The sequence below is a fragment of the Nilaparvata lugens genome, chromosome 2 (assembly GCF_014356525.2).
Source record: "Nilaparvata lugens isolate BPH chromosome 2, ASM1435652v1, whole genome shotgun sequence".
NCBI lineage: Eukaryota > Metazoa > Arthropoda > Insecta > Hemiptera > Delphacidae > Nilaparvata > Nilaparvata lugens.
The window spans coordinates 31,344,083-31,358,202 of NC_052505.1; the positions used below are offsets into that span (position 1 = coordinate 31,344,083).

The following is a 14,120-nucleotide window of genomic DNA, read 5'->3' on the forward strand; positions in this document are numbered from 1 at the left end:
TTGGTTGCTTTGAATTACACCAGGACCTTCTATTTAAAGGAAGTCCTGATCACACTGAGCTTAAAAACAAACATCTTTATTCTCAAACTCCAAGTTGTAATTACACAATAACTTTAGAATAATTGATTTTCTGCAATCAAAAAATAGTACGTTCATATAATACTAGAATATTTATTTATAAAGAATGTTTTCGTAGATTTTATCTATATGTAGCTCCAAAAATTTTCAATACAATACCCACTGTTGCAAAGACGCAAACCTCCTGTCGAAAATTCAAAAATAAAATTAAAATCGCTTTTATCAATAGATAAGATCAAGAACCTATTAAAATCAGTTAAATCCTCAATTCAAACTGGCAACTTGCAACTATAATATTGAGGCATTCAATAAAAAAATTAAACATACCGTATTTAGGTACTGGTACATTGAATTACATCAACTTGGAAATCATAAACAGAATCAAAATTTTAAAGTAAAAACGTGAAAGATACGGAACGAACTCTTTTCTTTTAGGTTAAGTTTTGTTATTAGGTCATATCATCATTACCTACTACTACAACTAAGTAATAGTAGGTAGGTGATATCATCCATTACTTCATAATTATTTGCAATCACTCATCTCTCCATTATTTCATCATCCATCTCTTCATTATTGTAGCATTCATTTCTCATTGTACATATCATCAAGTACTTCAATCATATTACATTTCTTCTCACTATAATTCCACTTCCAGAGTATATTTTAATATATTTGCTCTTAGTTTTCTTGAACTTTTGCATCCCAATTAAGTTTTAGATATTTGCTTATCTTTTTATTTAATTGAAACCCTCCCCTAAGTTCTGTTGCTAGCATAGTCTTTATTTTTATTCATCTTATTTATTTTGTTTAAAACAAAAATAGTTGAAGATATTGCTCTTTGATGGCATCTCCCACATAGAAATTTCTCGGGAGTGTCTTTCTCAGTAAATTTAGAGATTATATTATTTAGAATACGGTATATATTATTGTAAGTGGATCATTTTTCTAATTTTACAGAAGCTATGCTATTTTTTGTTTGTAATTTTTTTCACTTTTTCTACTGAAGAATAAAATGTATTATTATTTATCCAAATAAACTTATGAATCCTTTTACTACAGTGTAAAACGCAAGCTACTCTCAAAAATTACCCTCAGCCTGATAGTATTATGGTGATCCAAAAATTAAGACAAACAGGGGTTGTCCTTGATGAAAATGCTAGGCCTACGGTACTTCTACTTATCGCTGATGACTTTCATGGTTTTGCTTGTTGATATGAGTTATAAACTTGAAGACGTCAAATATACAAATGTGTCTGATTGAAATGGTTAGGTCTCTTAGAAAAATGTTTCTGTAATTGTATGTGATATTTAATGCATAATACTGAATAATCTATAATAAAAAACTAATGGATTTTAAATTGTTTTGATTGTTAGGTAAAATGGACAACACAATTAAAAAAGGAAAACAATATATTTTGAGTTACGTTCCTGATGAATAAATAGATACTTTTCGTTTCACAAGAAAAAATATGTTACAAGACTTATTTGGATTAATTTTGAATTTACAAAAACAAAAAATATAGTAAATGAGTAAATGCATTTATTTGCCAAAAACAAAATACAAAAAAATAAATATAGTACTGTATATATATTTAATTGGGCTACTCACTTGGCTATTGTATGTAGTCGCTCAAGAAATTGTAACTGAAATTGGCGTGATATAAAATAAATCGTATTTTCTGAAATCCTACCTTTTATAGATCATTGATACCTTGGTCAGCTCCACCAGTCTTTTATGGTACTCACTACCAACGTTAAGAGAGAAAATAGTAGCCTACTTTTAAAAATGATATGATTAAAACACCAACTTTCCCTAAAAGATTCAAATCCTGAAAATTAAATGATTTAGGTTTAAAATTCTCAAAGCTGAGACACCCTATGATTGATTCTCAAGACAAAGACTTTTTCAGCCAATCAAAATGCCTCAAACAATCAATTGTTAATGACAAACCGGAATGAGCCTCCAGATGGAAATTCAAAAAGTATAATAAGGCTACCATGTGATTCCAAACAATAGGTACGGTACATTGATTTGCAGACCAGAATACCAACTCACTGTAGTTCCGTATATAGTTTGTAAGGATTAGAAACATAACATTGTCTCTATTACAAGTTTAAAGCTCACACATTGGACATTGCATCGTTTAATCATTTAACAGAAACAACAATTGATTCCACGATTCAACTTCCAACTCACAAAAATAATAAAGATGGATCAATGTCATGTACCGTATGATAATTCTAGTAGGTAACTCTGGAAATTAGTCTATGGGCTATCTGCAGTCTGCAGTAGTTATGATATTTAAACGTTTTCATCCATTTTAAGTTGATTCATCCTTGATATAATAATAATAAATTCATTTATTCTTCCAATTGATAGGCTACATTACACATAATCAGAAATTATGAAAAGTAGAGTAAATCACAAAAATATTGCAAATTATAAAAATAATACAATTACACGTTGTACAAAGAAATCACAATAACTCATCTACATCAATAGAAGAATAAATAATTTCTAGTACCCCGAGGACTAAAAGTCCTGGTTGGGTTACTATCATATTTTTAATTAAAAATATATACATGATATATTCTACTTAAAATGAGAAAAAGAAACACCAAATTTGCATTAACATGCCTACTCCTATATTTCAATTCTTGGACCATCATTTAAGAATTCAAAGATATATATGACAATGTGCGTCCTTGTTCGCTTATTATAATCATGCACATATGTTTATATTATATATGTTTGTATAAAAAAGCATATTACCAATATGGTAAGCATTATTACCAAAGACCACTCTCATCTGTAGATAGCTCTGACTCAACTCAATATAAAGTCAAATGAATTGAGGGTGTGGGTGATTAGTTAGAAATGATGTTTCATCATAATTGATAGAATCTATTCTTAGTTTATTATAAGGACTTGAAGTAGTATTTAGTTAAGTGTAGAGACATAAGTTAAAACCTAATCCACACTATAGGAGTGCCAGAAATATATTTTCACCTTAAATAAGATAATAGGCTGTGACAATAATTATAGCAATCACTCATATTTTCTATCGCTAATTTACGCATATAATATTCATCTAAATACTGAGGATTGAACTATTAACTATATCTTCAAGAAGAATGATTCAGGGTTGTAAGAACATAAAATAATTGATACTGGTACCAAAAAGGTGGAATACCTAATCAAGAAAACTCCAATAACCGTCATTATCACCAGAAATACTCTGAATAATTACAGGTTGTTCCGTTGTGGAATTACTTTTATTCCTGTAATTTCGGGAGATATAATTCGACAATAACAAAAGTATTCTGTTGGATAGCTGGTACGTCAACAGTAGAGGTGAGTCCTTTACAGCGATCTAGTAGCTTACTGGAGAGTAATCACTTGGATGTAAGGTGAAATTATTCGGAATTGAAACTTTAAAAAAATTGTTGATTGGTAGGTTAAAAGTTCGAAATTTTGGTTGGGGAGGGAATGGAGTGGAATTAAAATGCGTTTTATCCTTCACATTTTCATGAATATTATAACTAGAAATATTTTAGATTCTGTGTTTCTTATTCTTATTGGATTGATGAATAAATTCAGTAAACATTGTAAATCTTCACCAAAACTTTTCTTTTTGGGATTAAAATTAAATGATGAATAGAGGATCAGGATACAGCATTGATGTAAATATTTATAATATATTAGACAATTAGTTCAATTTAGAATAATATAGTGGATCAATTAGTGAATTAGAAAACAGATAAGTTCTAGATTCATTGTCTGTTTCTTTTTAAATTGATTTCATGAATTAAAAACTTTCAATGAAAAACTATCATCCATAATTTTTAAATTTGATATAGAATTAGTTGAAGAATAAAGAGAAATGTGTAATTGTTATACTGTATAAGAATATCTATGAACAATATTTTCATGGAGTATTTGCAAATATCTATAGCTTGTTCCTGTATCTTCAATTTTTTTGTAAAGACTGATAAAGGTATTGTAACTTTTTCAGAGGTACAAATGGAAAGCACACGTTTCCTGCAGAAGTTCACACACCACGTCCACTATGACAAACCATCCAACTCTCTACCACTTCTCACCATAGCAATACCATTCATCATTCTAATATCGAACCTCTTCATGGTGGTACTATACGAGCAAAATAACACTGAAAAACGTCTCAAAGCCGTAGCTGAGATTTACATCGTGACATGCTGTCTTACCTGTATAATACTGCGAGCTTTTAGGCCAGAGGAAGCTACTCAGAAAATAATTGATATGATTGGAGGAGAGCTCCTGGAGGATTGCCGGATACTATTCGTGTCTGACCGGAAGAGAAGGTGGGGCAAAATCTATTCCAACTACGAAAAGAAACGTAAGGATATGGATAGGTTGTACCAGAATATAAAAACTGCTACATCAGGACTGTATTTTGCTTACATAGGCAGAAACGCGTTCAATCAACTATTTGAAGAAAAAAGTAACTCTGAAAAATCTTGGCCCACTCTTTACAACTACTGGTGTCCACCAGGTTACGACTCTTTCTATGTTTTCCTGATGCTAGAAATGTTACACATCTATGTTTTTTCGTTTTCTCTCTCGGAAGCATTTTGTTTTATGTTGTCGACTTGTCTGGCTACAGAAAGAGTGCTTGCCGATTTTGAAACCATTTATCTGCTAATTGATGAAATGTCAGAGAATTTTGGGGAGCGAAATTTTGACCTGAGTGCGGAGAAAAGGTTGGATTTGAGGAATTATATGGCACTCCTGGTTCAGTGTCATCAGAAGCTCAACAGGTGAGATTTCCAAAGCAATTTGAAATAATTTCTTCAAAAAATGGAATCAAATTTAGCAGTTGGTCATAAATTAAATTAAGGACATGGTAACAAATTTCACTTACAAAAGTAGTAGGGGAGACCAGTACACAGTGGGCCACCGTACACAGTGGGACACTGTTCGAATATCGCGCTGTATTGCTCACAGCTGATTCATCAGCTGTACCCATAATGCAGTTTGGTCTAGGCCTCCTCCATATTGGAGATCATTGTTGTAACACAAGACAAGCATTCGCTATCCTGAGGTATGTATTTTAGTCATATAAAAGTTAATTTTTCTGCCTATTTTCAATTGTTTTATTTTACTATGGGAGTGCCCTGACTCCTAGTTGGTATTCTAGTAATGATGGGCATTATCTAAGGTACAAAATCATGTATGAGTTCTTTCCTTCAGATGAAGGGTTATTTCAATACAGTCCATGAATCATAAAAACAACAGGTTGTACACAGTGGGACATTAATTGGTGGTACACTGTGGGACGTCCTATGGGAAAACCATAGTACACAGTGGGACGTCCCACTGTGTACCATATCAAATTTACTGTTGAAGAAGCTTTTGTTAATAAATGTGAGAAAAGTTGTTTATTGCAACAAAATTCAAGGAACATCCAATTATTTCATTGGTATAATGTCAAGTTAGTTTCTTTAAGTAGTTTCGACTATCCCACAGTGAATTTACTCACATAGCTGAAGTAGTTGAATAGGCTATATCATTTTTATGTAACCCATTATGTAAGATAAAAATAACTAAGTGGCATCAATCACAACCACTGATGAGTTTTCTTACCTTGTTTTATTGGATAATGAAACAATAAAGCATGACTTCCTTATTTCATTGTTGCTACTTTTATTAATGCTAATCGTAGCCTATATCAATCAATTGCCTACTAGGACCATTATGCTGTCACCTGAATTGTGTTCTGCTACATGCTACTTTACTTTTGTTCCAATTGGGTAAATTACTAAACTTGTCCAAACTACTGAACTATTTTACTTATTTACTTGTTTCAGATGCCACGTCCAGAAAAGCCTCGGAAAATTGCCACCTTCAAGCAGGAGGACATGGGACGAGCAGTTGACCATGTATTGGATGGTGGGTCCATAAGAAAAGCTGCTGCACAGTTCAAAGTTCCACGAAGCACTCTCCAGCGTTATGTAGATAGAAAGAGGAATGCTCATCCAGGGACTGTAGTTAGAATGGAGCCAAATTATGCAGTGAATCAAATATTCAATGTGGAATTAGAGACTATGCTGAAGAATTATTTAGTTACTTGCGCAAATATGGCTTATGGTCTAAGCAGTTTACGGGCAAGGAAATTGGCGTATGATTTGGCAGTTGCTAATGGACTGAAGATTCCAGCTTCATGGGAAGCCAATAAAGCAGCCGGGAAAGATTGGTTCAGAAGTTTCCGAAAACGAAACACTCTATCCCTCCGCAAACCTGAGCCATGCAGCCTCTCCAGACTTACCTCTTTCAATAGAAAGAACGTAGGACAGTTTTTTGAAAATTTGAAAAAGGTGCTTAAGAAATATCCCGAATTGGCAGACCCTTCCCGTATTTACAACCTTGATGAAACCAAAACACCCACAGTCCAGGAGCCTCAAAATGTTGTTACAGAAACGGGAACCAAACAATTAAATGCAGCTACAAGTGGAGAACGTGGTATTCTGGTAACAACGTGTGCCATAATCTGTGCAACAGGAACATTTCTGCCACCAGTGATGATTTTTCCATGAAAATTCTTCAAAAGTCACATGATCAACGGTGCTCCAGCTGGGACATTGGGACTGGCCAATCCATCAGGGTGGATGTCCAGAGAGCTCTTCCCAGAGGTTCTGCAACATTTTATTACACTATCACATAGTTCAAAGGATCACCAAACACTCCTGATTTATGATAATCTTGAAGCTCATCTGTCCATTGAGGTCATTGAAAAAGCTAGGGCTAATGGGGTAAGCATTTTGACACTCCCACCGCACTGCAGTCACAAGATGCAGCCCTTGGACAGGGCAGTATTTGGGCCATTCCGAAAGGCTTATAACAATGAATGTGATAATTGGCTCATCAGCCATCCAGGAAAAACCATATCCATCTATGATGTTGCTGGATTAGTATCTTTGCCATTTGACAAAGCTTTTACTCCAATCAACATAAAGTCGGGATTTTCAAGCACTGGAATATTCCCCTTCAATGAGGATATTTTCACCGAAAATGATTTTCTGCAATCTGCTGTTACTGACAGGCCTCCACCAACATTGGAAGAACTGGATGGACCAATCCAAAATGTTGATGATGATAATAATCCTGCTGATCCACAGACAATACCTGATTGCTCTACATCAATGATTGCACCTACCTCTACACAGGTCGTATCACCAGAAGCAATTCGAGAATTTCCAAAAGCTGGCCCAAGGAAAATAGCTGATGGACAAAAGAAAAGGAAGAAATATTCAACTTTAATCACTAGCACTCCTGAAAAAAACCTGGTACCAGAAGTTGGCCCTGAGAAGACATCACTATTGGAGAACCAAAAAATGAAAAAAAATCCTGGGAAAAGAACGCTATTTTCATCATCAATCGGCAATGAAAGCAATGATGAGGAATCGGACTTTTCCACAAGTTCATCGGATGAAGAAGTGGTGGAAGACACATTCTTTGATAAAGATATAATTGCACTGAGCCTACCAAAGAAATGGGTGTTGGTCGAGTACAAGGGGAGAAAACACATGAGACTTTTCTATATAGGACAAGTTGAGGAGGTTATTGGTGACAATTGCAAAATAAATTTTCTAAAAAAGGGAAACAAACAATATACATTTCCAACAGTAAGGGATGAGGGGAATATTTCCTTAGCTCAAGTGAAAAAAGTTTTGCCTGAGCCACACATCAGGAGGGGGCACTATGATTTCAGATGTTCCTTCCCCAAACACCTGAACTTTGTTTAGAATTTCAATTCAATTTATTGAATTTTAATTGGAAAAGAAATGCCATTTCTCATTTTTTATATTGTTTTTTTCATGATTATTCATTTATTATTATTTCTTAAGATTAAAATAAAATACATAGGCTACTAAAACGCGTTTATCATTGGAATGAAGCCTATGTCCCACTGTGTACACCCACTTGTCCCATTGTGTACTACCATGGTACACAGTAGGACACTCTGCATGACTGACTATGAAAATTAATTACACAAGTATTTACTTGAAAGGACTAAAGTTTCATAGTCCATAGAGTAGCCAGATGTATAACCTATGTTATAGAATTGAAATTGTTCAATTTATTTCAAAATGGCTGCCTCACAATTGAAAATAAAAAAAACCGTCCCACTGTGTACTGGTCTCCCCTACTTACTTAGTAATTACCCACTAAAGTACTGTACTTCACTTTGAAAAAAGGGTTCATTCTTTATTAATGTTTCTATCATCAATAATTCAATACCGTACTAATTTAGGTAGAGAGTAGGCCATCAAATTTTACTTTTTTAACAGAAGGTTTAATAAACTACATCTACATGCTGTAAACATGTAGCCTACATTGAGCCGAATCTTCAGCAAAAACATGAAGTAATTTAGACTTTGATATTGGTAAAAGATGTATCAGAATTTTCCTTGTATGATGAAGATGAGGTCCAGAGCCTTGAAACACGTCTAAAAGTTACAGACATATCATGAATGTATCTAAACTGTTATAAGTTAAAGTGGAATATGTTTGTCAAATAATTGGTGTAATTATTATTGAATATTATTGACAATGGAAACCAATGAATTCCGTTTTTGCTGGTAGCAAATCATTGACAATAGGTGAATTAATCAGGATAAAAGTGAATTAAGACAATGCACTCAGTCCTCAAGGAGAAAAGAGTAATTATTATTTCCACTTGACTGTTTGAGTCAGTTTTGATGCAAACCGTACCAGTATAATATCAATGGTTTTTGTTCTAAATTTCATGGCCTACTACTTATTCCTACTTAATTTATTTCCATCGCAAGTATAAGTTATGTGAAAATTTGGCTACTCGTACTTAATCATTTCAGTTTTACTGCAATATTGTAATAGAAATATATCAATTTATACAAGTGTTCCAGTGAGGAAGAGAACAATTGAGTCAAGATATTGGGGTATCAATTCTATTTTGGACGTTTTAATGTTATCCAAATTTGGGAGAGAAATAGTACAAGGTATATCTTTAGTTTTTTCTTCCGATCTACACTTACTCTTGAAAAAATGAATACGGTAGATGAATAAATTAACTAAAATACCCAGACCCCTGGGATGTGATTACAATTTCAAATAATTTTAGAAAATACCCTAAGTATTGCTTTTTACTAATACGGTGAATTAACGTAGTGTAGTGAATAGTGAATTAAATATAAAGTGCATTGTACTAATACTATACCGTACGGTATTTCATTCAGTACATAGATTGTATATAGTATTTTATAGAATTGGAAAGTTTTAGGAATTGATAGAGGTTTTTCTTAATTTTCTAGAAACTTCAAGTATTGTGCTGATTACACGGCTTTTGGCACTCTTGCTATAACTTTTCCCATAAGTGTTGACACTGTCATAAGTATCTACACAATGATGAAGGTATTTTCAGATTAGCTATTATTATATTTTTAAGTTTGTAATTCAATTAATGAGTATAATGAATTATCTCCACACCACCCTTAGCACCAATTAAGTCTTAATATTTAAGTACCGTATCACTATTTAAAGTACGGTACCTATTATTTTCTCTTTTGTTTCACAGTTTATTCTATATCTTGTATACACTAAAATTTATTATGAAATAGCAGGTAGCCTTTGCTTTGCACTGGGGAAAATTGTGTACTGAAATCCTTGTGAAAAATTGCAATCTAGAAAAAAAATTATCAATAAGTCTACTATTTTTACAAAATTACGTGGATAATAATTATTTTCATTAGAGTTGAAGTTCTCAGCGAAAAAGGAGATTGATAGGCCTGGAACCCGCAATCTTTGATTTATGAACCGCGGACAAGTTCTACACATTCCAGTGTATAATTCTCCACTAATTTTATCAATTAAGATTATCGAAAAATGTTCTGTTTAATTCAGAAATAAATTCATCTATTTGAATAATAATCAAGAGCCTACATTAATTTGAAATTATAGCATGTTTTTTCTAGTTTTTTTTTATTGCAATATATCTTTTATTTGATTTGAGTTTTAATGCTTTCTTTTCCAGGCTAGTAATGTGAAAATTATGGCAAACTATGCTGTTGCTTGTGTATTTGTAAACTTAATCATACTATTCTGTTATCATAATGGACAGAAAATAGTTAACCAGGTGAGTCGTAACATTGTATACTGGTTCAGTATTAGATAAATAGATATAATATTTTCTAAAACCTGAATTCTTAAATTCTTAGTTCAAGAAAACATAAATTAACTGAAATTAACACTCTACTCTGATGCATGAGAATGACAGTAGAGAAGATTTATATTATGCTTACTAGAATACGGAAATTCATCTACTCCACCTACTTATGACAAGCTACTTAGTACTTATATTGTGATAAAAAATATGAAATTGACCGTGTATTGAAATAAGGAAATTAAGCTATTCAACCTACTTATGATAATTATTGAATTGACATACTACCTAATACTATAGCATGGCTTATGCTATCTTATCTCTATGCTACTAATCTATGACAAGGCATGTGCTATTTACTGGTGGAGTAGGCTACCTAGGTATCAAATTCTAACTGTTAGATTAGTAAGTGTATTATTGATGGATTCACTTTCAACTGTCAGAATCCTTATAAAAATGATACCAATGCCTTCTAATCAAGAAATGCTTATCATTCCTATACAGAACCATGAAATAAACTATCTTATTTTTACGTATCCTATTCCTATTCAACAAATGTTTGAAATTTGAAGTTGATCTCACTGACAAGTTAGTGAGTGTGTGTGTTTTTTCTAATGTGAGCATGTGTATTCAATATTCTGATTGTGATTATTAAGTTCTCAAAATAATTACTGTTTCTATGCTCTGTCCTTTATTCATTTATTTTATTCTTTATTTATTACTTTTTTACAATGAAGCACAGATCGGGAGAGAAAAACTAAGAATACCTTGTGATATTTCTCTGCCAAATTAAAAGTCCGAAATGAGGTTGTCTTCTAGATTTCCACAAAATTTTCAGACCAAACATAATATTTATACAACCCATTTGTATATTTTGTTGTATATATAAAGCATTTTGTAATCCTCCTTTGTTGATTTATTATAGTAACCAATCTTGTACCGTGTACTCTATTGTTTTTTAATTTATAAAATAAGTTAGTTATATGCTTATAATATTCCAAGGTGAAGCACAATTTGTGTGCTAGATGGAAATTACATACTATTGCGATATTGAATATTACAATAATTATATAAAATATACCACAATATTGAAGTATAACAAAATAAAATTATTACCGTATTCAATGTAATACATTTGTTTTTTGGATTGGTTGAAGAGCCAAAAGTCCATTATTTATTTTAGTTCATGTGTAAGTGCGGTATCTTCTTTAGTCAATGGATTATAAATTTGTACAAATTCAATTTTAAATTGAATAGCAAGTTTTTCTTTCTCACTGACTGAACTCTCTTCAAGTTCTCGTCTCCAATGAATTTCTGCTCTGCTGCGCAGGAAAAGAAAATCATTGGTTTTTAATGGAGGTGTCACACATGTTTATCTACTAATGAAAGAGAATAATATTGCTGGTTCTTGAGGGAGAGTTGACACATTGGCCGATTACAAATGTCTAAAAACTCCAATAAAAATCAACGATTGTTATTATTTTCTTACTGCTTAGCAGACAGAAATTCATTGGGCGTAGGGCTTCAGGACACATATTATCAACCGTTGAAGTCACCTTCCAAGTTTTACAAATTAACTATAGTCTATTATTGAAGACGTATAAATTGAAGAAACACCAGTCACTTTGTGAAATTTGATTGTTTTGCAGAACGATATTTTGCGCCAGTATCTGAGAGAAGTGCCCTGGATAGACAAACCACAATGGTTCAAATCGTCGCTGTGCATAATGATGAGACGAGCCAACATTGACACTGAGATGAAACCCTATGGTCTTTTTGTTCTCAACCACGAGTCATTCAAAAATGTAAACTATTAATGGATAATTTAAAACAACAATAACGAAATACATTTATAGAGATTCACTTCAGCATTCCTCAAAAAGATAATATTTTATCGTCATAGCACGATATTATAGAGTATAGAAAATTTATACGAGTTTCAAGATAAATATACAATTATGACATGATGATTTGAGTGATTATGTATAAATGAATATTATTAAATACTATGATGGTATTATACCTTAATATATCCTACAATTTTTAAGTGCTTATTGAATTCTGGTATACGGTTCTACTGTATTGAAGAAATGTATTATAATCAAACATCAATTTTCCCCATTAAATCAATGCTAACACCTGACAGTATGAAGTGAATCTCACTATCCTTGAGAAAAATAATAAAACAGCAAATTTAAAAAAAATTGAAAGATGGTTGATCAAAATTAAATAGATGATGAATATAATGAATAATAGTTGAATAAATGATGCAATAATTGAACAGATGATTCAATGATTAAATAGATGATAAATTATAGACCATGATTTAGTAAATGATGGTCTGTAGTAAGATTACAGAGTACAGTACGTGAAAATTTTGTATATAATTGTTTTATATTTTTTAGAATATTTTGATACAAGCTAATAACAAACACTTGTCGTTTATGCCTTGCTGTTCTTGGATATCCGGGGTATATGGATCATCTATTCATGTAGGCTATTGCAATAGATGGAGAAATATTGTTTCAACAGCTATGGCAACTCCAAATAATGGATAGACTTGTCTTTGGAAAAATGAATTCACTTCAATATAAATATTGATAATTTGTCATTAAATTAAAAAAATTCAGTTCATGTGTTCAATATGCCCAGTTACATTACCTGGATGCTCAAATGTTACATAATAAATTATGCTATTTTCCGAACATATGTAACTTACGAAAAACTAATTGTTATAATGTATATATTTGTAACTAACTTGTTTTTTGTTCGAATAAATAAATAAATGAGAATCTAATTATTTATATAAGCTGGAAAATATTGTTTCTCAGTGGTGAGAATTTGAACTATCTATGTTAACAGAAATAATAATGAATGCAATACTGTAGTAACTTACTCTTAGAAAAGACAATACCGTTTTGGTATTAAGAAAAGATGATTTCATTATTAAATATATGCTATTAGATCATTAAAGAATGATTTAGTTAATGTTAATCTGTAGGCTAGTAAGATTACAGTAACGTACGAGAAATTTTTAGTACCGTATATATAATATTTTTTCTTATAATATTTTTGTACAAGCTAGTAAGACAGTTATTATTAGTTATAACTATCAGGATGGTATAAGCAATACAGTTTTCGTGTTGTCTTTTCTGAGAGTACCATAGTACCGTAATGAATTTCAAATTATAAGATAACTTGATCTGGATTTTATTATGTAATTCACATTTAAAATTTATTATTGACTCTGATTTATTTTTTCCAGATTATAAAGGCAGCATTTTCCTATGGAAATATAATTTATTCTGTGAAATCGAGCATTTAATGGGATATAAGCTAATAAGAAATAAGAAACGTAAGATAAAGTATAGGCCTAATAAGATTATAAATTCATCACTTTCGACATGTCATTTCTACCTGGAACTTTCTAACGTGAATATGATCAATTAATTTATCACCTTATTTGAAAACAAATTCAATGCTTGATCTATCTCTAATTGAGCTATTGAATATTGTAATTAATAAACAAAACCTATCTTAACGATTTTCAAGGTGTTGTTTTGAGACAATGAAGAGCATGATGTAGTAATTCTAAATTATAAGAACGAACATCTTTTGAACAAGAGTAGTCTGCGATAGTTCAAAAATTTTCACTCATGACTTTGAATTATTGAAAATTCAAATTTTGTCCGTGAAAGGAAGAAGCTCCGCTCTCTCAAAATCCTCATCGTTTGAAAAATAAACATATTTTTTGCAATATACCTGGTGAGAATGCCTTTCTTTTAAGCTACAGTGCTAATGCAATACACTCATTTATTATAAGGTTATATAGATACTATTACTATTTTCCAATTCTGTCT

General features: G+C 31.7%; 1 protein-coding gene across 4 annotated transcripts in view; it reads left to right on the forward strand.

Annotated features, from left to right (window-relative positions):
* Positions 1 to 3,029: 3,029 nt before the first annotated feature.
* Positions 3,030 to 14,120, forward strand: part of LOC120349851 — a 61,344-nt gene continuing 50,253 nt past the window's right edge. For 3 of the 4 annotated variants that reach the window (XM_039421014.1, XM_039421011.1, XM_039421012.1), the window contains exons 1-5: positions 3,259 to 3,434; positions 4,096 to 4,879; positions 9,413 to 9,512; positions 10,132 to 10,233; positions 11,910 to 12,065. In XM_039421014.1, coding sequence (XP_039276948.1) covers positions 4,104 to 4,879; positions 9,413 to 9,512; positions 10,132 to 10,233; positions 11,910 to 12,065 — 1,134 coding nt within the window. In that variant the 5' untranslated portion in view covers positions 3,259 to 3,434; positions 4,096 to 4,103. Of the gene's footprint in view, positions 3,435 to 4,095; positions 4,880 to 9,412; positions 9,513 to 10,131; positions 10,234 to 11,909; positions 12,066 to 13,525; positions 14,022 to 14,120 lie in introns of those variants that run through there. The other variant, XM_039421013.1, reaches the window with a different exon arrangement.